General features: G+C 47.1%; 1 protein-coding gene across 16 annotated transcripts in view; it reads right to left on the bottom strand.

Moving 5' to 3' along the window:
- Window positions 1–26667, bottom strand: part of ADGRB1 (adhesion G protein-coupled receptor B1) — a 289794-nt gene that overhangs the window by 54326 nt on the left and 208801 nt on the right. For 9 of the 16 annotated variants that reach the window (XM_071421902.1, XM_071421903.1, XM_071421906.1 and 6 more), the window contains 4 exons: window positions 12764–12867; window positions 11553–11648; window positions 5286–5388; window positions 895–1045 (listed from right to left, as the gene is read on the bottom strand). In XM_071421902.1, coding sequence (XP_071278003.1) covers window positions 895–1045; window positions 5286–5388; window positions 11553–11648; window positions 12764–12867 — 454 coding nt within the window. The remainder of the gene's footprint in view (window positions 1–894; window positions 1046–5285; window positions 5389–11552; window positions 11649–12763; window positions 12868–26667) is intronic. The other 7 variants (XM_071421911.1, XM_071421909.1, XM_071421917.1 and 4 more) reach the window with 2 other exon arrangements.

Here is a 26667-nt window from a genome sequence, read left to right as displayed (position 1 = left end):
CAGGATTTCAGAGTTTGCTTCGCTCCAGGTTGCTCTGCAGAATCTTAGAACCATAAAATCACTGAGGTTGAAAAGACCTCGAGGATCATCGAGTCCAACCAGGTCCACCACTAAACCATGACCCTAAATGTCAATTCTTCATGGGTTTTTGAGCGCTTCCAGGGATGGTGATTCCACCACTTCCCTGGGCAGCCCGTTCCAATGCTTGGCCATCCTTTCAGTGATACAATTTCCCCTAATATGCCATCTAAATCTTCCCTGGTGCAACTGGAGCTGATTCCTCTTGCTCTATTACCTAGGAGCAGAGCCTGGCCTCTCTGGCTGCACCCTCCTCTCAGGGAGCTGTGGAGGGTGAGAAGGTCCCTTCTGATCCTCCTTTTCTCCAGGCTGAGCCTCCACAGCTCCCTCAACTACTCCAGGTGCTCCAGAGCCTTCCCCAGCTCCACTGCCATCTCTGGACATTTTCCAGCACCTCAATGACTTTCTTGTAGAGAGGACACCAAAACTGGAGGTTTGGCCTCAGCAGTGCCCAGCACAGAGGGACAATCCCTGCCCTGGTCCTGCTGATCCAGCCAGGATTCCCATGGCTGGTATCACGTGCCAACAGAACACATCCAACACAAAGGGAGACAGAGAGAGAAAAGTAGAAAGCAAGAAACAGACCCAACCCCAGGAGAAACCACTCCTGGAGCACCCTCTGACACCTGAACTTGATTCCTCTATTTACAGGTGTGCTGGGCAGGAGGCTCAAATTATGGATGTATATTTTTAACCATTTCAGCCCTTCTTGAAACCTCTGGAAGGGTTCCAAGCACCCTCTGCCAAGCCTCCTGAGGAGCACCAGCCCCTCCTGCAGCCTGGCCCTTCTCTGCTCCGCAGCCCCCGGATCCTCACCCCATCCGAGACACAAGAAGCGCTTGCGGATGATGCGGTTCCGTAACCGGCCCGTCACGGCCATGTAGGACTGCCAGGCCTCGGTCAACACCCAGCAGAAAGAGGAGAGGAAGAAGAAGTGCAAGAAAGCCGCCACCAGCGTGCAGATCACCTGCAGAGAGGAGGAAAGGAGGACACGTGAGAGGAGCAGCAGGCAGAGAGAGCAGCAGGGAGCAGAGAGGAAGGAGTGGGGAGACGATTCCAAACCGGGCTCTGGAAGGAAAAGTCATGGAAGTACTGCCTTAGAGGGGGCAGGCTCCTCCAAAAGCTTTGACTCAGCAAAGATCAAAGCCTTAAATTTAAGTACTATGTGGAAATCATCTGCTCTTAAGCATAAGCTTTAGGATAAAGCCATGGTTAACACTTTAGAAGAATTGTGGAATTATAGAATTGTTTGAGTGGGGAGGGATCTTAAAGATCATTTAATCACAACCTCCCCAAAACAGGCAGGGACACTTTCCACTGGAAGTCTGAGCACACATCCCATCCTGGTGCTTTCTTGGCTTCAGCAGGATATATTTAATTTCCAAAACATCCAAACTATTGCTATGATCCTTACAAGCCAGGGGGGACGGAGTAGTTAGTAAACAGTGCACTAATCTCAGCTCAAAAGGTTTTCAAAGCACCACGTCCCTGGCAGCCCAGCCATGGAAATGAAATCTGAGGAAGGTAATTTGGATGGTGCCCCTGCCAGAACAACAGGGCTGAGTGAAAGAGTTAAGCTGTGAGAGCTGGGTGAAACCACGGCTGCCAGGGGCTGGGAAAGGACTGCAAACATGAGGGCACAGTTGTCCAAGAGCACATAACTACCAGCAGACAGCAGACAAAAAAAAAAAAAAAAGAAAAAAAAAAAAAAGAAAAACAAAAGAAGAAACTCCCCCCTAGATTAGAAGGAATTTCATAATGGTGAGCTCTGCTACTTGGTGGGGAAATCTCACAGGGGAAATGCAGGCAGCTTAAGCCATTTAAAATTAAACTGGGGAAAGAACTGGCAAATGCATTATGAAGAACAATCCCAGAGTGCCAGGGAGATGGACTGGAAAGCTGACAAGCTCGTCTTTGTTTTAACTCAGCAAGGCCAAATCTTTCACTGGTGCAAATTGGTGCCGCTCTGTTTCACTCAGCCAGTTTTCCCCCCATCTGGGAGCTGAAAACTGTGAATCAATGTACTCGAGAAGAAAGTGATGGGAAGAAACTCCAGTGGCTCCTGAGGAGAAGGGAGAGCAAATAGATTTTAAAAGTGACTATGGATGGAAAAAATATATGGCTTCAGGCATTTGGGGGAGGTTTATAATCAAGAATTTCTTTGCTTTGAGTTATATGGGGAAACATGGACTTGGTTTTACGGTCAATGAACCTTTCTCTTTTTCCTCTTTTTTCAACCACCAGCATCTTTCAAGCCACAGCTCTCATGCACAGAGTGGCTTTTATCATGATTTTATCGGATTGCTCTCGATTCATCCACTGGCACCACCCGACGTTATCAGAGGCTGTGAACAAAAGCAAGACCATGTGTTCTCTGAGATAGGAACTGTCTTTTTTTGTTCCAGATTTGCATTTGACACCAAATCCCTCCATATTCTGCTTAAAAGTGGATTCGGGATGTCAGTTCAGTACAAAAAACACAGCTCAATATGATAATGTCCAGTAATTTTCACATTTTACAAGAATTCTAAAAAAAGGTCATTCTTATCCATCAGCTCACGAACCCTTTATGAAACAGCTACAAACAGAGGATGCTTTCTCAAATGGATTTCAAGAGATTGCTATTTTATAACCCTTTTTTTTTTTGACTGATATCAGGTACAACACTGCTCACATTGCCTTTTTGATTTTGTTTCAAACCAACACAGCTCTTCCTTGTAAAGGGGAGAGAAAAGCATTGCTTTACAATTTTATACAATTTTACACAGAGATACATTTGGGTTTGTTTTTTTTTTTCTCAAATGAGTAGCTTTGACAGAAAGGGAAGAAGAGAGGAGGGGAAGGCAAGAGAAATATGCACATTTCAGATGGACCAGGATGAACTCATCGCCTCAAATGAACCTGGCCAACTGATAGGCAGGCAAATATTTGCTTCTGCAACCTCTGCTGCAGGTTTTCCCTTCCTTGTGGGGAAAACCAAACATCCCCATGAAGGGCTAAGCACAGGGATATGATGTCCCAAGATCCAGCAGAGCCTGTCAGTCTGTCAAGGCCATTAGTCCTTGTTTTCCTTTAAGAGGAGAAATCTGTTCCCTTCCAGCACAAGCCTTGGAGACACGGCCACTTCCTGCAGCATCCCTTCCCTTTGTATCCCCGGATTGCTGACTGTAATTTTTTTTTTTTAGCCTTTTCCCAGGCCTTTCATCTTCAAAAAGCTTAGCAAATCCAGGCATGGAATCTCGCCTTTGAGGTTACACGGATGGAAATCCAGGGAGAATTTGACATTTCCAGGGAAGCTGATACCGCAGAAACCTCCCGGAGAAGCCTCAATTATAAATCACCAACATTTTAAGGCGCTCTATTATCGATAATTGAATGTGAATAAAATCTTAATTTACACTCCTTCGTCTCTCCTCTGTATAGTTTTCTCTCTCTGTTGCCTGCCAGAGACTGTTTACTAGATGGCTGAGAGGAAATCCAAGAATAACCTTTCTATTTCTGGGGTTTCATGCATATGGATGTGCAAAGAGCTAATCTGCCTCCTGCCATCACTGCCGGGAGCTTCAAATCCCCACCAACAGCTCCCAACAGTGAACTCCCAGAGTCACGGGACAAAAAATCCACCAGGGAGAACCTGGGTTCATAACTGTGCTCTGGAGGAGGAGGGAGAGGAGGAACACATCCAGCTCCTGTCCTGAGGTGAAGAAGAACCACCAAAGAGGAGGTCCAGCTGTGGTTTGTCCTGTTGAGCATCCCTCAGTGCTTCATCCCATGGAAGGAAGCTCCCAGCACACGTTTGGTGTGGCAGAAAACACAACCAAGGAAAGCAGGAACTTGGGTCTTCCTCTCTCCACCGCCTGCCAACCATGGAAGATAACTCTGCTTTAGGAAGGGATTTTCTGAAGGGCACTTTGTGGCAGGAGCAGGGCTGGCTGCTTGTTTCCACACTTCTCTGCACACACAGGGCTCCAGCAGATGGAAAGCTTTTCCTAAAACAACCTAACCCAAAGGGCCTTCCATAGAAATTAATCCCTGATTCACTAAATACTTCAGCTTCTCTGCAGGAATCATAAAATCATGGAATGTGTTGAGTTTTGGGAGGCACCTTAAAAACCATCTCATTCCAACCCCCTGCCATGGGCAGGAAGATTTTCTCTTTGCTTAAAGCTCTGTCCAACCTTGCCTTGAACACTTCCAGTGTTGGGGCACTCACAATTTCTCTAGGCAACCTGTTCCAGTGCCTCACCACCCTCACAGGGAAGATTTTATTCCTGATAAGCTTCTAGAAGTGACACCACACTCATGCTGCCAAAGCAGGGGCTCAAAAAACCCATCTGGTCACTGGTTCCTGTTAAGCAATAACTAATTTTTCACTTCTGATTGTGATTTTGGCAGCAGGAAGAGTGGAGGGGGCGTCTTGATTCACGTTTTTTGGCTCAACAGAGCTATGATGGTCAGAGCATTTGGGAAGAGAGAAAAATTTACAAGAGGAAAATTCTAATGGAGAGCTCTGATTTGTCATGCCAGACATCAACAGGGAACCTGAAAGTGTTTGAGCTGGAAAAAATTCATGAAGGCAACACATGCCTCTCCAGCTGGGTCTATGGGAAGAGAGCAACCAGTGCTCATGGCTTGGAAAACCACGCTGGGTCTTGCCTGGGCTGTTGGAGTCACTCTGGGATCTGCTCTGAGTCCCTCGAGGCCCTGCAGTGCTCACGGTGCATCTGGCAATGCTTCCCATCCCCAAAAAAAGGTTGGACAGTTTTGTGCCTGTGTTCATTAACATCTGCCAAGCACTTTCAGCTCAGAGTATAAAAACTGCCGGAGAAATAAATGTAAAGCTGAGAGGTTGTTTGTTTGGGGTTTTTTTTTAAAGCCTTTTCTCAATCTGTCTTTGTAATTTTTTTGAAAATAAAATGGTTAAAGCCTTGCAAATCACCACGCTTCTTCACCGTGTCATGTGCCAGCTACTCTAGGCAGATATTCAAAAATATCACATTGGTTTTAATCAAAGCCCTGAGGATGCTGACAAATTATCAAAGAGAGAGCGAGAGAGAAAATTGAAATCTGCCATTTAGCCGTGTCTTTGACATGTCGCTAATTAACAGATGGAGGAAAAAATGAGGAAGCGCTGCCTGAATGGATCATTTCAGTGCTAAATCAGGGGGAAAGCAAACAAATAAACAAAGCCCCAGTGGATCCCTTACCTTATTCCGGGTCTGGGTCTGTCCGATGAGGATGAGGGCGTTGGAGGAGATGATGGAGAGGCAGAAGTTGATGAGGATGACAGAGCGCTCCGAGCGGATGTACCTGCAGCAAGAGAAGAGGGGAGGGAGACCCACCCTGTCACAGCCTGCCCGGGGTGACCTCTGCAAAGCAGCAATCCAGGCCAGGCTCTACAGAATTGCCAATTTCCTGAAGATTTTATGTGCTGGACAGACAAGAACGAGGCGGGAAGGGAAGGGGAGAAGATGTCTCCATCATCCCCATCAATGCTGGAGTTAGGAGCCAACAAACGAGGGGCCAGCCTAGTCTGAGCCCCTCCTAAAAACAGTAGAGTGCTGCAAATCTTCTTCAGCTCTGCCTACTTGAAGCAGGGGCTTGAAAAGGAGCTTGAAAGAAAACAAACAGGCAACACACGGAAAAGATTCCCAACCAAGAGCCACAGGCATGCTGGCGATGGAAGCAGATTACAAACACATGCACCTTGACAACAAAGTGTGTGTGTGATTCAGCATTCCACTTCCTTCAGCCTAACAACCCCTCCTGGGGTGAGAAGCATTGAGAAGCATTTCTGGCTTTTATTTATTTTTTTTTTTTTTCTATTTTTTTTTTGTACCACTTCTCCAAACTAGGCCAAATACGTAACTGCAGCTGTGGGTTTGGGACATCAGGGACAGCAGTTTGGGAGCTGTTGCTGCCTTCAGCACCTTGCAGGAGGCAGCTATTTGTCATTTCTGATTTGCAGCACAGCACCAGGCTCGCTGCCGAGGTAAGTGCACCACAATTAATTCAAACCACTGGTCAGGGAGGGAAATTTCTTTGAAGGCACTTTTATGTACCCGATAAAACAAAAAGGGAACTGCAAAGGTGAAAGTCCTCAAGGATTGACTCAATATCTGACCACACCAATGTTCACACACGTGAATTATCTCAAAGATGCTGCAAGTGCCCTGCCTGAATGCCAGATGAGTGAAGAGGAGATGCTGATGCTTATATAAATTAGAAACAGATGTATTAATCAACCAGCTCATCCCTGGAGGCTAATGCAGGATTATTTCCTATATTCCAGCACATCAACTATTTATGTTGGGAATTTAATTTCATTAATTAATTTTAGCCAGAGTGAGTTGGTCGTGCCTTGGCTGCAGAGTTTTGAGTTTCTGATGAGGAGGGCAGGATGGGTTTACTGCACACGTGTGTTCTGCCAAGGGTAAATCTGTGCTTTAGACCTAATGAAGGCTGTAAGTTTTGATTTTTCAACTTCCCCTTGAGCTGTACCTTCAGATAAACGTGTATGGTAAAGATATGCTTTCCTGGATGAAAAAGAAAAAAAAGCAAAGGTAGCATGAACTCCTACTTAATCTGTTGGAAATCTGGTTTATAGGAAGTTCTCCCTGAAACACTCCCAGCCCCAGAACAGGCTGGAAAATGTAGGATCCCTCCTCAGCAAGAAACTGGGTTGACAGGCTGCAAAATGAACTTCTGGTTCCTTCCGCAGCCAAGCTGAGCCCAAATTTTGTGATCTCTCTGGGCTCCATACAATGCTGGGCACCACCTGAACCCTGCTCCATTTGTGACTGGAGACCTCAATCTTTTCATGCTTTGACTGTGTGAAGTAAAACCCCAAATCTCCAGTCAGGAGCTTCTATGGGGCAGAAACAGAGATTTGGACTCTGTCCTGATGGGAAGGAGATGTGATAAATCTGTGTAGGAACACTATGACCCCACTGCTATTAACATGAACTTCTGAAGTCTCCACTGGTCAGAAGAAGGTAAGAAATGAATTGACTGTTAATCTGCATTTTAATGTAAAGGGAGATAATCCAGCTGTCTTAAGACCTTTTCCCCCTTAAGCCCCCTTAAACCAACTCTCCTTTTTCCCCGCTTCCCTTCACACCCTGAGAATTTATCTTGTTCTCCATATCCCTGAACCTTCAAATAACAAGATGTGGGTTGGCAATGAAAAGAATCAGAATAATTTAGGTTGGGGAAAAAAAACCAAAACCTCTCAAGTTCCCAGTCCAATCCTATGCCGAAAAAAAGGACTGATTTCAAAGTCAGATCAGGTTTCTCAGGGTCTCATCTGACTGAGATTTGAAAATCACCAGGAACAGGAATGCTACCACCTCTCTTGGCTGACTTATTACAGCACTAAACTGCTTAACTTAACTGCTCTCCTGGTGAAGGATTATTTTGCTTTATATCCAGCTGGGTCTTTTCCTGCTGCAGCTGGTGCCTCTAGACCTTTCCCTGCCTACCTCTGAAAGTTGTTTGGCTTCTCCATGACTGCTTTTTAACAGCCTCCTCTTCTCCACGTTTGTTCCCTTTTCCTCCCCTGGCATTCTCCAGCTCCCTCAGCATCCACTGGACTTGCTGGGATGTGCTGGTATCTCTGCTATTGGGGGGACCCAACACTGGGCAGCTTCTCCAGGTGTGGCCTCAGGAGTGTCCAGTTTGTTAAAGAAGACATTAAACATTGCTGACCACTCTACCAACCCTGACCAGCTCTTGATTAGCCTCAAACCTTTGACCACTACCCTCAAATCCTGCAGGAATATCATCCAGATATAAAGCCACCAATCCAGTGCATAATTCCATGATCATGGATACAAAAATGCATTTAGAGACTGTGTGAATGGCCTTGGTAATGTCAAAATCCACACCAGCTGCTTCTCCCCACTGTCCATGTAAGCAGTCATCCCATCCCAAAAGGAAAACAGGGCAGCCAAGCACAACCTGTCCTCCACAAATCCTCACTGTCTATTCCCAATCTCTTCCCTGTCCATCATTTTGCCTGGGAATAACCTTTAGAGCTACTTGCTCTTTCATCATCCCAGGGGCCGTGTAGGCTGACTGGTCAGTTGTTCTCTGGATCCTCCTCCTTGCCCTTTCTAAAGGTGGGGGTAACATTTGCCTTCAGGAAGCCCCCCAGGTGACAGAGAGTGGCTCCACAGTCACAGCAAACATCTCCCTCAATGCATCCCATGGATTTGCAAACACCCAGATACCTTAAACAGTCCTTGTCTCTCTTTCCCTTGGCAGTGGGGAGCATTTTCACCTCTGGATTCTGCCTCTGTGGAGGAATTTGGGTGTCTGGGAGCAAGCCTCGCCAGCAGAACATGCCAAAAAGGCACTGGGCACCTTCACCTCTTAAACTCCTTATCCACTTAGGCTATTTTTCCCACTCAACACCATTTCCTGGGAAAACCTTTGATGTTGACATACCTCCAGAACCCACTCCTGATGCCTTTCACATCCCTGACCACTTTCAAACTCAGCTGAGCTCTGACCATTCTAATTCAATCCCGCATTCCTGGGCAATTCTTCCAGAGTCCTCCTTGGTAGCCTGACCTGGATTCCAAACATCTCCTTGTTAAGTTTCTGCTCAGTCAGAATGTTAAGAAGACCTCCTGCCATGCTTGCTTTTTTTTCCTTCCATTTCCTCTTCTCCAGCACAGGATGCTCCACAAAAAGAAATCACCATTCCCCTCCAGACCCTCTGGCCAAAGAAATCAGGAATTTGTATCAGAGGGGGAAAAAAACCATAGAACTTGATGGGTTTTGCCCAAAACCACATCTGCAGCAAAGACCGAGCTACTCCAGGGTGTTGCCTTGCTACACCTCTACTGATACATGGATTCTGTCTATTTATCAAAATATGCTATACTCAGCCACAAAACTGGGGGAAACTCACTGCTAACTTAGGGAACTTCTGCTCCAGCCTGTGTCCTCCAATCACAGAATATCCTGAGTAGGAAGGGACCCACAAGGATCAGCAAACCCAACTCCTGGCCCTGCACAGGACACACCAACAATCCCACCCTGTGCCTGAGAGTGTGTCCAAACACTCCTGGAGCGCTGGCATATTTGGTGCTGTGACAATTCCCAGGGGAGCCTGTTTCAGTGCTAAACCACCCTCTGAATTAAGAAATATTTCCTGATACCCAACCCAACCCTCCTGACATAGCTCCAGCCATTCCCTCAGGTCCTGTCACTGGTCACTAGTGAGGATCCCCACATGCTGTGAGAAGCCCTGCACCAGCTGAGACAGATGGAAAAGGTGGGAAAAGCCCACAGTCTGTTTCTCTGCCCCATTAGACTCCTCTCCTCTCCACAAACACTGAGTCACCGCTGCTTTCTCACCGTGTGTACACACATCCCTCTCCACACAGCCACTTACTCATCCCTGCCGCCTCCCACCAGGGCCAGGAGTGCCTCAGCATCCCCAGCACAGGAAGAGCTCCTGGGTTTAAAGCAAGCCTTAACAGCCCCTCGAGAACTCATTGACAGCCACTCAATCAATCCTCGGGAGTGAGAAAATCCGGGGCTGTTCTCTTGCAGTGATGCAGCACTCACCCAGCTGCTGCCAGGGACAGAGCTCTGCCCGGCCCCACATGCTGATGGGCTGGTGGATGAGCTGCTCAATAGCAGGGATCGATCCCATGCTATGGAAAGGTCACTGATTCCAGAGGCTGTAGAGCTGCAATGAGTTCAGGGATGGAAAACACATCGGGGCACTCCTGAAATGCCAGTGTGTCAAGGAGCTGCTTGAAAAGAGGTGTCATTTCACCTGCTCTGACCCCCGAGTGGTTGGGTTTTCCCCGCACTTTTTCATTTCTACACCAGTTTTCAATTGTTTTTCTCAATTCCCCCTCTTTTCCCACACGGGTGGAGGAGCACGTGGCCCACACACAGATTGTGCCTCCAGCTGTGACCCAGGACAGGCAGTGCAGAGACAGAACAGGGTCACTCCACTTCTGTGGCCCACTGTGTCACTGACCCCTCTGTCGAGCCTGCTAATAAGACCAGAGATGCACCATCTGCAGCAGGGATTTTTTGCAGCCATCTGTCTGCTGGGAACTGGAGTGAGGCCACCAACAGGCCACCAACAGCCCTTGAACAGAAACAACTTCCAGTTTCCAACGGGGCCGTGCCAAGTTGGCCGTGTCTGAAGTGATCACTTGCCTCAGAAAAGCTCGTGCCATTCATGCCAGTGGCTGAGTAGGTGCCACCAAGGAGCAGCCTTTATTTGGGGGTTTTGAATGGGGAGTGAAGGGGAAATTAATTTCCTCCCTGATATGTAGCTGGGATCACCTCCCTGTTACTCTCGCCCCTCTTTTCTTCACCGTGTTTCTCTCCCTCTTTCTCTCCCTCCCTTCTTTTCTGGTTCCCATTTACACAAACAAACCCTAGCTGGGCAAAATCCTGGGAAAGCTTCCAGATTGTCAGCCTGAGCGAGCTTATTCATCAGAAGTGTTTCATACTCAAGCTGGGTCTATGGATGCATGCTCCAGATGCCTTTGTCCAGAGTTCTGAATGGGAAATTTTCCGGCCAAAGCTCCACAAAACAGCTGAGCTCTGGTGAGTGCTCTCCACACAAGATCAGGCAGCCAGGACATGAGGAGTTTCTCTCCAGCACGGTGGAAAAGAACCACTTTGATGCTGCTCCTGTGTTTTGGAGACAATAATACTGCTGATTCCATTTCTAAGCACTCCTCCAGCTGCTGTCTATCAGAATATACAACATTTAGGGCAAAACAAAGTGGGAGCCAGGAGATAATGTTGAATACAAAGTTCCTGAGGCCATTAATAGGAAAGCACATTCACGTCCAGCAGCTATGCCTAAAATAAAAAGGACACACAGAGCGCTCAGGGCTCAGCCACGGGAATGCTGTGAAGTTTGGAAAACATGAAAACATGATCTACAGAGAAGAAATGGAACAAACTCAGCGCACCAAAGAGAAATTCTAGAGATCATTCATTCATGCTTTACAAATATTTACACAGAGAGACTCAGGATAGAGAGCCCTTCAATCAAGATATAGCTGGTCTCAGGATCACTTGGAAATGCATGTCCATCCTTGGCTAGCTCAGAAATACCCATTCAAGCCTCCCTTAAACGTGTCCTCCCATTCCTGCTGATCGTTTTGGCCATAGGCATAAGGCAAAGAGTGGAATGAGAAATTAAACAGAACATATTTGAAACAGGTCAGGCAATTTACTGTCCTCAATAACAGTAAATATTGGAAGGGTAGGGAGGGGAGCACAGTCCTGGAAAAAAATACATCATGTTATTCCAAATGGCTCTGGCATGCTCCAAACGGATTTAGCCTCATGTCTGAGCTTGGGCTTCAGATCCTGACCCTGTTTCTGATAGGAAAGAGAGGGTGAGGCTCGAACGCTTGCTCTTTAATCTTCTATCCTAACTTTCCACTTGATCCTGACACCAGTGACCCCAGTAAGTCACCTACCGGCGCTGCTCAGTGCCGCCCAGCCTGAGGAAAAGCAGGAGAGGACAAGGACTTGAGCACATCCAATGATACCCCAGGCACGGAAAAACCTGAGTTCTAGATAAATGTTATCATGATCAGTCTTCAGCTGCCAAAATTAACCAGCCACTATGTACTGTCACAGTATCAACAAAAAAAAAAAAAAAAGGCATTTTTGCTCAGTTTTTACTCTCTTGTTTCCTTCCTCTATCAAAGCGCAGAAAAAAGTTATCTCAGTTCAATCTCTAAATGGAATTTACCCTTTCCTTCCTGCTGAGAAGAAGCACTGCACAAAATAAGAGCCTCACACTGATCCCTTCTCCCAAAAGGATCGCCAATAATACCCAACTGTACTCCCTGCAGCCACTCCATTTGGATTTCACAGATATTCACCTGGTTCTGATTTGTCTTTGCTTGGCCTCGAGCCATGTGTTTGCCATGGATTTAGGAGAGACATGGATCTCACAGGATAAACTCAGACCTTGTTCAAGGCAATACAGGGAGAAAATCCCTTGCACACCTCGGGTCCTCCAGCTTAGAGTCACCAGAATGTATCTAACAGGGGCATGGGCCAATTGTTCATTAAAGCTTTGCTTCAAAATCCCTTCAGCCTCCATAAATGACACAATTTTAGGTTCCACCCGACCCGTGTACAGGAGCTGTCAGCAATGGGATGTACTGAGGGATCCCATATGCACCTGAAGCTGAAGGCAAAAAGGTTGGGGAGTCATTTAGATGATTTAAGGTTTAACATCCTTAAGCTCCTTAAAAGTCCTGCCAGATCTTCAGGCCAGATGTTTTCATGGCAGGTCACGGAGGTTTGGATGTTCCCAAAGAATTCCCTTGCAGCAGCATCTGCCTGCCAAGAGGCCGTGTGCGTCCACCTCGCCTCTGACAAGGTTTCCTGGGGTACACAAAGGCATCGAAACCAGCACGAGGCTTTTTGGAAATGGAACAATGTCCCTACATGAGGGCATGGCACTAATTTCACTCTGCTAATTTCTCTGGCACTGAAAGGAGAGAATAATGCCAGCTAAGCCACCAGGACGACTTTCTGCAGGGCCCACTCATTCCCAAACAGTTCCTCCTCAAGCACCAGGCACCCAAAACCACAGAGCAAACATTCCAGGATCCGTGTAGGTCAAAAGACAATTACTTTCCCCAAAAAGAAGAGAAGAGAATGAAAGCCATACCTCCAAACAGAGACATAAATGATAATCAACAGCAAAAGTGTCAGCGAGGATACTCCACAGCCTACAATTAACGTGACAGAAGGGACCAGCACCTTTTCCATGTTCTGAAAGAGAGAAAGTGAGACATTAAAAAGTAAGTTCAGCCAGTTCTACCACAAAAATTCCATGGCAAGAACGTTCCTGTTTGTTGGTGTGTCCACTCAGCTGACCTTCACATCACAAACAAACAGGGAAGGAGACCAGGATCTGTTTCTCCTTGACCCAGACTTTTTTTTTTTTTTTTGGACCTGATTCTGCTCCCACAAACCAGTGTCAAGCCTGAGCAACAATTCTGATATCCATGGAAGGCAGGCATGTGAAAGGTGTTATGAGAGGAGGATCAGGTTCTTCATATCCAGTGTGAAAGTGGGAAGATAATTAATGAAGCAATAACAGAACAATTACAAATGAGCTCTTCTGGGACGGCGGTGATGAAGGGTGGAGGATGAAAAGAAGGTGAAAATTTTCCACCAACCACAAACATTCATCTGGAAAAGGATGAAATGAAGCAAGGGAAGAAAAAACAAGATGTGTATCCTCTCCAGGGATCCACCATCCATCAATTCACTGCTCTTACACCACTGCACAAGGCATTTTTTCATAGAAGGGGATCACACAGGCTGGAAAACCTGGTGTGGAATGGCTCTTTTTTCTGACTGAATACAAAAGAACATCAGCTCTTGCAATATAAAGAGCAAACACACGCTGTAACCTCTCTAATGGAGCTCTCTGCATCCTGTGACTGTAACTACCCAACATCTGCCACACTGATATCACTGAACTCGCCCTGTCCTCAGCTCAGAGCGAGGAGCTCAATCCCACTTGGCTTTCTCTGCTGCAGGCATTTTTTTTCCCCCCCCCGGCACGTTTCTTATTTCCACATCAGTGATCTCTGCTGGCAGGAAGGCAGAGAGAGGCAAGGGCCCCACGCAGAACAGACACTCAAGAACCCTCTGTTTGGGGTCACGCCGTTTGCAGAGGACAGGGAGCCCAGTCGAGGTTTGTCATTAGGTTGGCACAGCACCAGCACCTCGCACTTCACTCATGGAGATGAGATGGCTTCTGACACAGCAAGGGCTTAGCACAGGAGATAAAATAAAAAAAAGAAAAGTAAATTATGCATGAATTTGGGAATGAAACAGGCAGTCCTCTAAGGACTTGACTACACCGTTTTTTTGGCAGGCATGAGGCTGAACCTCCAGTCAGAGGGGTGCCATGGAGCTGAGGCTACAGCAGCTCTGTTCCGGGCTACTGAGCCTTCAGGCTCAGTACATCAGGCAGGGCTCAGTGCTGGGTTTAAATGGAGCCTGGCCAGCTCAGCACATGGCCAAACCAAACCTGTGTCCAATTCCTCAAGGCCCACAGTGCCTACAGGGTTACTCCACAAAAAGAGATGAACAACCCTGATACACAGAGGTCAGAGCTGAATTGTCCCTGAATTTTTGAGGGCTTGGGAAAACCCTCCTTATTTGCTTATTTTGAACATGGACACGTCTCACAGCTGAGGGGAATTAATGAGCAACAAAACTTTCACCACACCACTGCAAGGAAGACCTCAGCAGCTGTCGAGAAGGATGGAACAAGAACTTCCAAAATTTAGTGACACACTGTAGAAGCCTAAAAATGAGGGGATTAATGTGAATGTCTCAAACATGAATGATCATGGAGCCAACCAAGAATTGCTGGTAATAACACACTGTGAGGAAGAACAAGGTATGGCTAGAAAAGGGGCCATGCACAGGTAGGGCAGCACTTTTCTGGGAGGAAAATCCTTGCTCTAGCACCTGGAGATTAGCAAAACTCAGCACAGTGCAGGCACAGGAATAAGGGCATGGACTACAGGATGGATCAAGACCACCCAAGATCCCTGAAGGCTCCAACCCACTTCCAGAAAGGTCTAGAAGAACAGACAACTGATTTGCATGGAAAGAGAGAGACTTATCTCCAAAGCAGAGAAAACTGATCTATATAAAGGTATTCCCTGGGCTCATGGGCACCCCAAGGACCCTGGACACCCCATCAGCTGGATCAATACTGGAGCCAGCACTGGTGATTTCTCTTTTTCCCTTTCCTTGTTTCTCTTTTGTTTCTCTCTCTCCCTCTTTAATCCATCTCCTTTTTCCCTTTCACTCTACCCCTTTATCCAAAACCCACTGCTGTGTGCTGGCACTAGATCAGGGACTAATGTAACAGTTTCCATCTGCAATTCGCTTACAAAACTTGGGATCCCTCTGACTTCTGCCATTCCTTTTGATCAAAAATTTGGGGTGCTTCCTTCCCCTTAAGGGTGGGATGTCTCACACTGTCAATGCCTTGAGTACCCAGCTGGCACCAAAAGGAGAATGGGTGGTCTGAGGGGTCTTCACTGCATGCAGACCAGCTACAGACAAGAAACCTGAGCTCCACCAATTCCTTCTGCATCTCCCTCAGCTTTGAGGTTCCCAAGAAAGAGATGTTTCAGGCCCTCTGTGGATTCTTTCCCTAAGCCTTTACAGACACTTGGGTCACTGTGATTTTTTACATCAACTTCTCTGACTATGCTCCCACCCTGAGAATTTACTCCTGCCAAATCTTCATGCAAGGTTAGAAGCGTGTTTTTGGGAACGAGGTAAACATAAATTTCAATGAAAATATCAACACTTTGATTTTGTCTTCCATCAAACCAAATTGAATTTGGACATCATCCAGGCAGAGTGAGTGCTGATATCGCATATTTTGCTCCTTATAAATTGAAATGTGGAAAGGACTCTGATTTAGTCAGGTAGGGTCTGGCAGAGATGGATACAATGTCCTGTAGGAAGTCACAGCTTAGTTTGTCCCTCCTGCAGAATCCTGGTGGACAGCAGCCCTGTCCCGGGGCAGAGGTGCAAGGCTGTGATAAAAGCACTGTGGAACACAAGACACTCAGCCATGGATGGCTCCTTGCTCGCTCCCTTCAAGCTCTTTCCCAAGCCCTTCCCTCTCCCTGCTCCCCCCTCACGGCAATCTGAGTTCACATCGCACAAACGGTGGCCTGGGATGAGCATCGATTGTGACATTTGATTTAAGTAGGTCTCATTTCGCTGACTTTTCATGGGTAACTGGATAAAAGTGGGGGAGGAGCTCCATTAAAGCAAAGAAAGCTCGACATGTAACTCATTCCTAAACCATCAAGGGAATGGAGTTTGGTTTTTAAGAGATGAGCAGGCCGCATCCCTAAATCCCAACACTGCAACCCCAGCCGCCCTCCTTTCCACATCCTCCCTGAGATCCCTCCACCTCAAAAGACCTCAAGTTCTCTCACTGCCTTCCCATCCACTATCCCACATCATCCATAACCCTCTCCTAGATCCTGAAGCTAATTAAGGATCTTCCACATGTACTGGATCGTTCCTTGCTCAGATGTTTGCTCCTACACAAGGCATTTCACAAATGATGACTGGTGAAGCTTAAGCCAGGCTTTAGGGTAATAACTGATCTCCATCTGCAGCCCATCCCACAGGAAATACTCTGATCTGTACCTCCTTCTTTGTCCTACAAAATATCACAAGCCCCATGTCCAGAAGAAAGGCTTTTGCGGAAGAGATGCCATGAAGCTCATCCCTTCACTCTAAAGGAAAGGAAGGATTGATCCAACCCTGACAGGATTTTTGTTGGCATCAGGAAGGAGGATAACCACAAAAATCACTGGCTGCAGGAAGAAAAGGAGCTTGCTTCTTTGGGAATATTCAAATAATTAAGGTATTAAGGTCGGAAAAGACCTTTAAGATCAGCAAGTCCAACCATCAACCCAACACCACCACCACATTCACCACTAATCCATGTCCTCCCTCAGGTGCCACATCCACATTTTTTGATCGCTTCCAGGGATGGTAACTCTGCTATTTCCTTGTTCCAATTCTTTACCACTTTTTCCATGAAGAAATTTTTCCTAATATCCAATCTAAACCTCCCCCGGTGCAACTTGAGGCCATTTACTGTTATGTTAAGCAAGTCCTAAAGACTTAGACCCCAATATCTTAGGATTCTGCTTTCTTCCTTCGTTATTAAGGTTTCTTTGTCCTCTCCACCTTCTTTCTTTATCTTTATTCTTTTTTTGTTCAGCAAAAAAATCATCATTTGTTTGGTTTTTTTCTGACTAATTAAACCCCCTGACAGAAGGTGGTCAGATGCTGCAGGATCTGAGCCTTGCGAGGGAAATTTCCTTAAAGAAGGAAAAATGGGAAAATCAAGGTTGGTTTAAAAAATAAAGATGCTATCAACAGAAAACTGTGAAAGTAAGAGAAGGAACATTCCTATGGGATTTTCACAGCTTCAGAGCTGAGGAAAAAAACACCTGGTTGTTGGCAGAAGACAGGCCAGGAATAGGATCCCTACCTGCCTGGACTGGAGAGGAACTGCTGAGAGGGGCCATCCAAAAACCCCCTGAAACACAGAAAAAGCTGTGCCTGTTTGGAGCTGGAAATGAAACTTTTCCCTGGGCCAGCTGGGAACAGAGCAGGTCGTTCTGAGTCGCAAGGGCTGCGATTCTGTCACCAGGCATGACAGGGGAGGAGGGAGGCAATCAATGACATCAGCCAGGATGGAAATAACGAGCGCTGCTGCCTGGGGCCACTCATGGCTGTCCTGCCACCTCATCGCTCTGCCTGGCAGGGCAGAAGGACACTCCTCCTTCCCTTTACAATTTCACCTTGCTTCCTTCTTTTTCCTCCTCTTCCTTTCTCCCTAATTTTTTCTCTCCTTTGTCTTCTCTGTCTCCTTTCCTTTGGCTATTTCCCACGGCATATTCTGCCTTTTCTTCTTGCTCTTAATGCATTTTTCCAGCTCTCCTCCTTTCAAATTCTCTGCATTTCTCCCCTTTCCTTCTCTGGCTTTCTGCAGAACGCTGTGAAAAGCAGCTCCATTTGAGTTGTGCTTTTTCCATTACCCTGCTCTGGCTCCAGGGTCAAACAGGCTCCAATTAGAACAAAGTATTTCTTAATGCTGTGCAGTTTGCCCCAGACCTTACAACCAAGCTGTTCTTTCTGCTTTTTCGATCCTTTATTCCAAGAAAGGCTTGAACAAAGTCTTTATAGGCACAACATCACACCAATAAAATAACTGAAAAATTAAACCATTTATTCTGCTCTGAAATTAAACACAGGCACACGAGTTTGGAATTTGGGGGGGGGGTTGGGATTTGTTTGGTTTTAGAAACGTGTTTGCTATTCATAATAGTTGCCTTGAGCCTGACTTCCCGCACATTTGAAATTAAAGATTCATGAAGTCAGAGAATTGCAGGAGCTTGGGTTGCAAGGGACATCTCCAGCTTTACAACCCAATTTGCTGCTTGGAGCAAGACCAGCACTAACATCAGGTGAGGCTGGTGATGGCTTTGTCTGGATTTGGGAATTCTCCAAGATGGAGAGCTCCCGTCTCGCAGGTGCCCATTCCAGAGCCACAACTCTCTATGGGTGATGGGGCTTTTTCTGAGGTCGCACAAGGGGAGGTTTAGATTGGCCAACAGGAAACACTTTTTTCACTGAAAAGCATTGGAATAGGCTGCTCAGGGAAGTGGTGGAACCTGCATCCCAGGAAGTGTTAAGGAAATACCTGAATATTGCACTTAGAGATGTGGTTTAGCTGTGAACGTGGCATTACCAGGTTAACACTTGGACTGTCTTGGAGATTTTTTCTAACCTAAATTATTCCACGCGCCTCCCGAGCTACAGTTTGTCTTTTCCCCCTTGTTAAACCACCAGGCACAAGCCAGAGGAATTTGGTTTTATAATTTTTGTAACTGTCCCACAGGCTGTGACCAGAGCGCCCTTTACATCTTTGCAAGACCGAGCAAGTCCCTCTCTGTCCCCTCACAGGTCACAGGCTCAAAGCAAACAGGCTCATTCCACTCTCCTGACACAGACCTGGACCAGCTGGGTGGGATTTATCCCAAGAATTGCACAGGAATGGTTTTGCTGTGCCACTGGCCCAAAGGCTTTTTATGACTCCTGTGAATTTTTTTTTAAGCTACGCTGTATTGATTTCACTGCTGGTTGGACAGCTCTTGTCAAAGCAGGGAGAGAGGTGTCAAAATTGCTGGAATATAATGCTTTTAGCAGGGCTTACAGAAGCAAACAGCTTCCAGAACAAAAGGTGTGTGTCAGTGCTGGAGAAAACAACTCAGGAGGGTTGAATGACCAAGAGGTGAATGTGCTCTTGTCAGCTGCCAAAAAAACACTGACTTTTTTAATGCCCAATTTGGTCAGATTCAGGATTTCTCATCCAGGCCCAGGCCCTGTGGATATCACATTTATACTTGGTTGGGATGGGAAATTTCCAGCCCCATGTACCCTGGGCCTGCTCAAGGGAAGGCTCAGTTTCCTCTCCCTGGACCAGCAATTTCCTGCAGTGACTGCAAGACAGGGAGAGAGGGAGAGCAGGACACAAGCTCTCATTCCTGGTGGATGTCAGGATTGGGCCAGGGGCGAGAGGAGATTTTTTGGTGGGTCAGCCTTGTCAGACATCTACAGGGTTCACTCAACCCAAAGCAGACGAGCAGTGAGAAAGGACCAAAAAATTCCTTTTTTTCCACAGAATCACAGAATAGTTTGGGTTGGAAGGCACCTTTGAAATCATCTAATTCCAACCCCCTGCATGGACAGGGACACTTTCCACTATCTCAGGTTGTTCCAAGCCCCATCCAGTCTGGCCTTGAACACTTCCAGGGATGGGGCAGCCACAGAATTCCTGTACAGCATGTGCCAGGGTTTCATCACCCTTACAGGAAAACGTTTCTTTCCAATATTTAATATAATTCCACCCTCTTTCAGTTTAAGCAATTCCCCCTCATCCTCTCATTCCATGGCAGCAATGGCACTGCCCAACAACCCAAAATACAGTCCCACACTGGCTCCTAAAATTAACCCTATCCTGAATTAAACCTGTAAAAAAGTCTTTCTCCACCTTTCTACTAACACTTCACATATTGAAAAATCAAAACAAGGTCTCCCCAGAGCCTTCTCTTCTCCATCATTTAACCTTTGAGAAGGGCTTTGAGGTCCCTGCATGAAGGTCACTTAGAGGCACCATTAATAAATCATCTTTTCACACCTTCTTTCTGGCAGATGTGACACCTTCCCAGCTCAGCCCCTGCCACTGCAAGCCAGGTCCAGAGGATTTCCACCTTGTTTTGCTTCTCCCCTATCAAAACCACAGACTTCCCATGTCAAAGATAATAGTCACCCATTATCAGGAACACATTCGTGGAGCTCAGGGCTCCTTTTATGTTATTTGGCCAGTCTAAGAGGCAATTCTGTGTAATTACAGAACACAAAAATCACCCGGAGAGATGTCTTAACACGCTACTATTTATTAACAATCACTAACTCTTCAGTGGATATTGAGTCCTCTCACAAGATGCAACGTGACAATTTGCTTTTAGTAAACAGCTTTGAAGAAGTTTTCAGGGCAGAGGAGGGGTCACTCAGCCTCTCCTTAATGGGAATTGTCAGGATAATTTCCTCCAGGCTGGCAGGGGATTACAGGAGTTAACAGTGGGCATTATGTACCTGCCAGTCAGCAACGCTCACTGCCAGGCTGGAACTCCCAGGCTGCTCCCCCAGAGCCTCAATGTCCAGTCCTGATGTCAAGGATGGAAGGATCAGGTCCATATTAATGCTGAAGAACTCTCTCCTCCTGACCAGACAGCTGCTCCCAAATGCTTTCACCACCATTCTTTAAAACAAAGTTTTATTTGCTTTATTTGTCCCTTTCCGACTGCACCTCGCTCAGCCAAGCTACTGAAATCCTGGTTTTATGGAGCTCTGGTGGAGATCCTTGAGTCACCTTGCATCCCTCTGCCAGCTGTGGCTTGGGAAGCAGAGTGAGGAGCTGGGGACCCCAAGGAGGAGAGCGGGGTCGACTCCCAGCTCACCCACAGGTCAGCTCTGGACTCACAGCTCCATCACTTAAGCCAATCTTTTCAAAGGCCTCTCAGCTGATCTGATTTAGGTGGCAAACACTGGTTTTATCTTCTCGGGGGCCTATTTTGATCCCCTGGACGTGGAAGGGAATAATAACTGCCCCTCCATCTCTCTTCCAAAGCTTAATTCAGCTTAGATCCCTGCTGTGTGCAAATGCCTGGGGGGGTTCCTAGGGCTGTGTCACAGCAGTCAAGCACCAGCACTTTATTCTCTGCTGTGCAAGACCTTTGGGAAGGATGGAGGAGAGACAGGAGAGAGCTTTTGGCTTAACTGTTTGTGAGCTGGTCAGATGGCATGTCTGGTTTTTAAAACTTTGCTTTCCATGCACATGGAAAAATCATTCTGTTCTAGCCTTTCCCTTTAAAGCATAGAGAAGTGAAAATAAAACCATTTTCCACAATGAAGCTGGCAATAATCAAAATGGCCAATTCCTCCATGGGCAGCAGCTTTTTGCTTCTGAGAAAACAGGGGCAGAAGTGAACTTTAATCATGTTGTGCAGCAGCACTGACACAGGCACTGCGGGAAACAGCAAACCTCAATCTCCCCGTGTCAGTCCTGGAAAATCAAATGCTCCAGGATCCACTCCACTGCCCTGAGATGAAGTGGTACAATGCAGGTATTCATACAAATATTCAAAGCAGAGGGGATTTGTCCACACTGCTCGGTGTAACATTAATTCTTTAAAACTCCTTGAAATGAGGTTGTGCTGAGGTGAGGGTCGGCTGCTTCTCCCAGGCAGATAATGGTAAGACAAGGGGAAATGCTCTCAAAATGCACCAGGAGAGGTTCAGTTTGGATATTAGGAAAAATGTCTCTGTTGAAAGGGTGGTTAAGCATTGGGACAGGCTCCCCAGGGAAGTGTTGAAGTAACCATCCCTGGAAATGTTAAAAAAAAACAGGAGTAGATGTGGGACTCTGAGATATGTTTAGGGGGCGTGGTGGGATTCAGTTGAAGGTTGGACTTGATGATGTTGGAGATCTTTTCTAACCTGAACACTTCCATGATTCAATGTCCTGAACACTGCTGGTTGCCACAAGCTAAGACACATCCAAGGAGCATTATACAAATTAAAAATTAGGGACAATTACAGGAGCTGTTAGAGCTGCTCCTGTTCTCCATGCCTCTGCCATGGAACTTACAATTATTATCATTATCATAATAATCATTGTTACTACTACCACTATTACCATTACTGGCATTATTTTACCATAGGGACATATGCTCTGTAACTACTTTAAAAATGAATCTTCTTTCCTGCACCCTCCTGCTTAGAATCGCCCTTTCCTTGTGCTACATAGAGAACAACCAATTCAAATCCCATAACTGACTTTGGAAGCTTGTTGCCCTTATCCCTTGCAGCTTCCCAGCTGAGCACCTTGCAGGGAAATGTGCTAAGATTTACACATAGCTAAAATAAAATAAGTCCATAGCAGACTGGGAAGGGAAAATGAGAGTAGAATCCAGACTGTGTTTATCCTGATTTAAGCAGTATTTTGGTTCCATGCCAGGCGACAGCGTTTCACCAAATTACTCCAAACCAGCCCGCTGTTTGTTTTACACTATCAGTGGCGTGCTGAGGAGTGATGCCAGAGCAGCAGCTCTCCCCACAGCATAGGCAAAATGTTCCTTCCCCATTCCCCTGCATCCTGCCCTTTGGAGAGACCCGCCTGAGGAGTGGGGAACACCTGAGGTCTTGGTGTCTGCAGGATGGCTCCTGCCCCAAATATTGAGATCCCACCTGCTGACCATCACAGAGAGTAAATACCCACTTTCCCTTTCCCTCTGACTGCTGAAGAGCAGTCCATAAGAAAAACCTTCCTCCAAAGAACAAGGAATGAACATTTGGGCAAAGACTGAAGCATCTCTTAAAACCTGCCTTTATCCAAGACCCTTTAATTCAGAGAATCATAGAATATCCTGATTTGGAAGGGACCCAATGGGATCATCGAGTCCAACTCCTGGCCCTGCACAGGACACCCCAACACTCCCATCCTGTGCCTGAGAATGTTGTCCAAACACTCCTTGAGCTCTGTCAGTCTCGAGACCATGACCATTCCCTGGGGAACCTCTTCCAGTGGCCAACAACCCCCTGGATGAAGAATCTCCTCCTGATATCCAGCCTAACCCTCCCCTGACACAGCTCCGGCCATTCCCTCAGCTCCTACCACTGCCACAGAGAGAAGAAATTGGTGCAGCTCCTCTGCTTCCCCTCATGAGGAATCTGCAGACCCCAATGAGGTCTCCCCTCAGTCTCCTCTTCTCCAGGCTGACCAAACCTTAATTATGACTTGCAGATGCTCCCATCTCTCACTGTTCCATCACTGAAGATCCCTGCCCTGACAGCGGCTCCTGACCCACAAAACTAAGGCTGAACCAACAACCTTGGAGTAAAACACCCCCAGTTTATTGCCAGTACTCAGAGGCTTTCAGGGTCTTCTAGGCTAAGAAAAGAAGATGAAGGGATTTCAGCCATTTGGGTGATTCTGCTGTTATGAGGATAATGACAGCTTTATTCCCACTGCAATCCGAGTAGCCCCTGGGATCCAGCGTGTTTCCATCCCCAGCTGGTCACTGGGGAATCACTGGTGCAAATTCCCTCTATGTGGAGCAGAGATCTCCAGGCAGCCCTCGAGGAATCAGCTTCCAACCCCCAACTCATTCACAGCTGAGTGATTGGAAAGCAAAGCTGTAACAGCCCCTGGATTTACAGCTGTGCTGAGCTGATATAAACAAAATCAAAAGTGGCCCCAGCGGTCGGATATTCCCCACCTGGGGAGATGCTGGCATGATTGCCATGTTTAAAAAGAGGAAAAAGAACCATTCTTCATGGAAAATGAAAGCATTGTCTCACTTGTGGGAAAAGAGGGAGTCATTTTGCTTTCATGGATTTATTGAATACATTCTCTATGTTCTTGTGGTGAGCAGGGCAGGTAGGCAGCCAGCAATGGAGCTGCAGCCGAGTTTTGGCTGGCTGTAATCACACCCAGCACAATATCAGTTTCTTCATTAGACACCCCTCACATTTAGAGGGACATTTTGAGCTCAAATATTCCCAGTTACAACTCTGACATTACTTTTCCACACATATTGCCCATTTTTGTCTTAAAGATTACCAAAATCTTGCCAGCAGGTTTATCTACCCAGCTATTACTTGACTGCAAAAGTATGAAGGGCACAAACCTTTCATAAACTGCTTCAATTTGGGCTTAAATGAACAAAATAATAATGACTTACCCATTTCCTACTGCATGGCAATTTAAGGGCAACCTCAGCCTTTCTGCAGGGCATAAAGGGCGCAGAGGTGAAGCAGATTGTCAAATTTACCTAAAGAATTGCTTTTCCAGGCCAAAGTACAATGGAGATGGGTGCAGAATAATAGAATAAAGACAAGCAACACTCAACAGTTCGCCTAACTCTTTGAACACACCCTGCTCAGTGCCTGAAGTGCTTTGAAAAGCAAGATAATCTCATTTAGCACTAATTCTGACTCCCACCCCACCAGCCCATGAAACCCAGCCTCCAGCACCCACTCGTTACCATTTTCAAACAAGCCCCTTTGTGAGGCTCCCACGCCGTCCTCCTGCCTTGGGAGAAGCTCCCTGAGCACCCAGAGCTCCAAACCTCCCCTGTGAAGCCCTGCCTGGTGCAGTGCCCACAGCCCAACCCTGGCAGATGTGACCACTTGGCCATGACTAAGAGCCTTGTGCTGTTTACACGGGGCCCCACGCCCGCCCCCATCCCGGCATCCTGGGGTTCCAGATGGAAAATTCAGCTGAATTTCCCACACTGCTCGGTCAGGGTGGCTTTGTGGCTCAGAGCTGAGCAGGCTGGAGCGGTGCTGAAGCTCCTGGCTGGTTCAAACTGCAGGTTGTAAATATGAGATGACAGCGGATCGACAGCTACAGGTGGAAGTGGGAAGTTGTGGACAGACTTGGTGATTTTTGGCCTTCCCACCTGCCTTCAGCCCACTCCTCCCCCTCCCACCAGTGTGCTGCCCCTCTGCCATGTTCCTCTCTTTTTACACAGCAAGGCACAGACACCAAGGGGATCTACATCACAGAATTTCAGGTAAGAGAGTGGAAAAGAGCTGACAAGCTCAGCTCACGCCTCAGCCTGATGCAAAACCATCAAAACCACCCCCAGCCTCTTCAAGAAAACCTGTGCTGATGGAGTCTGGGCTCTTGTCTATCCCTGCAGTCAGAAGGTTTTCCCTCGTGCCTGAATTAAATCTCTCACTCTGCAATTTGAGCCCAATCTCCAGCAGACACAGAAAGCAGATTATTCCCTTTCCACAGTCACCTTTCAACCCGTTTGAAGATTATCATCCTCTTTCCTCTCAGCCTTTTTTTCCTTGAGGAAAGAGCCAAAATGTCTCACAGAGCTCAGCCATCAGTGTGGAGGCACCACACCGAACATCTCTGACACATCGTCCCCTCCCACACGCCCTCCCACACTCTGGGCTGTGCCAGTCATCCTGCCTGGACCCAGAGCACAGCAATCCCAGGCAGGTAACACACTCATGGTTCACATTTCTGGCCCTCAAATCTGCTCACAAGTGAGGCTGAGCGTTGCTTTCTGAGCTCTTAGGAAAGGGGAAAGTGGGAATTGGGAAGACCCTGGTGTCCTGGCTTAAATCCGCACCTCCTTAGCAGAGCAGTAAGCTGTGGCAGGGTAATAGGGCAGCTGTCACACTCGCTAAGCTGCCTTCCTGGCAACGAGCCATTAAGCACTGCAGCTCAGAATAAGCACCAAACCCCTCAGGAATGCCTGGACATGCAGCATCCCAGGCATTCTCAGTGAGGCTTTAATCTGAGCTGCAGACAAGGGACCAAGCCCAGCCCTGCTCTGCTCCTGGGGTCACTTGGTTACTGCCAGCGCCGCTCTCGCCTTTCCACCAAAGGGTGAATTTGGCTCGGCATTACTCACGCTCCAGCACTGAATCCCACAACGGCTTTAAGCTCCCAGCCACTTGATCCTGCTCCTCTCCCACGTCCCCTTCAGATGGAGAGATAGATACAGGAGGGTGATGCAGCATTTGCCTGCAGAAGAGTCCCTGCCAGGGCTGCGCCGAGCTCTCCGGCTCCGGCTGGCGGGGGCCGAGCCGCAGCCCCACGCTGCTGCAATCCCACCAGCTGGAGTTTTGTCAGGAGTTAAAGACCTGGGTGAATCCACCAGTGCTGAGCAGGAACTCGGGGAGGAGGGAAGCTGTCAGCTGGGAATATCTCCCCAAAGTACCCAACGGATCGACAGACAGCGAAATCTGCAGACAGCCGCCAAGGAGGTGGGATGCTGGATGACTGCTTATTATGCTGAGCCAAATCCTCCTATTATTACCTCCTGTGCTACCTGTCTTCTTCTAATATATTCAAGTGTTGTCTCTGCTAGAAGCACAGCACAGCGCTGAGAGGGAATTCCTATCCCACTCGTCTCTCATGCCTTGCCTGTGTATGTTCCAATATCAATCACTTATTTACTAATGGGATCTTTTATTAGGTATCTGTGTATGGAACACAGCAGTGGCAATCTCCAGTCAATTCTTCCAGCAGAATAACAAACCCAGGCTGCCTCTGGCACCTGGAGCACACCACAAGCTCTGTCACTGATCCCCTTCCTCTTAAAACCCAACATAAATCACCTGTACATCAACTCCGGGTCCTCTTCAAATTCAAATGAGATTTAACCTGAATTTACTCCGCAACACAAACTGACAGATTCCACATCAGTGACAGAGCAACACTTTAAAACCAGGTGATTTCCAGCAAAGTAGAAATGTAGGGACACAATCCAGTACTTTCTGTTAAGAGGACACTTTGGAAAAACAATGGACTTCCCTCAAGAGGGGGTTAGATCATGGGTTGGTGAGTTTGGCCCCCTAAGAGCATCACACATCCTGTCTCCTCCTTAATCACATTAACAGAGAGAG

The sequence above is a fragment of the Agelaius tricolor genome, unplaced genomic scaffold (genome assembly GCF_023055355.1).
Source record: "Agelaius tricolor isolate 1412-34295 unplaced genomic scaffold, bAgeTri1.0.p SCAF_2, whole genome shotgun sequence".
NCBI classification, from domain to species: Eukaryota; Metazoa; Chordata; class Aves; order Passeriformes; family Icteridae; genus Agelaius; species Agelaius tricolor.
This window is presented reverse-complemented; position numbering and strand designations above follow the sequence as displayed.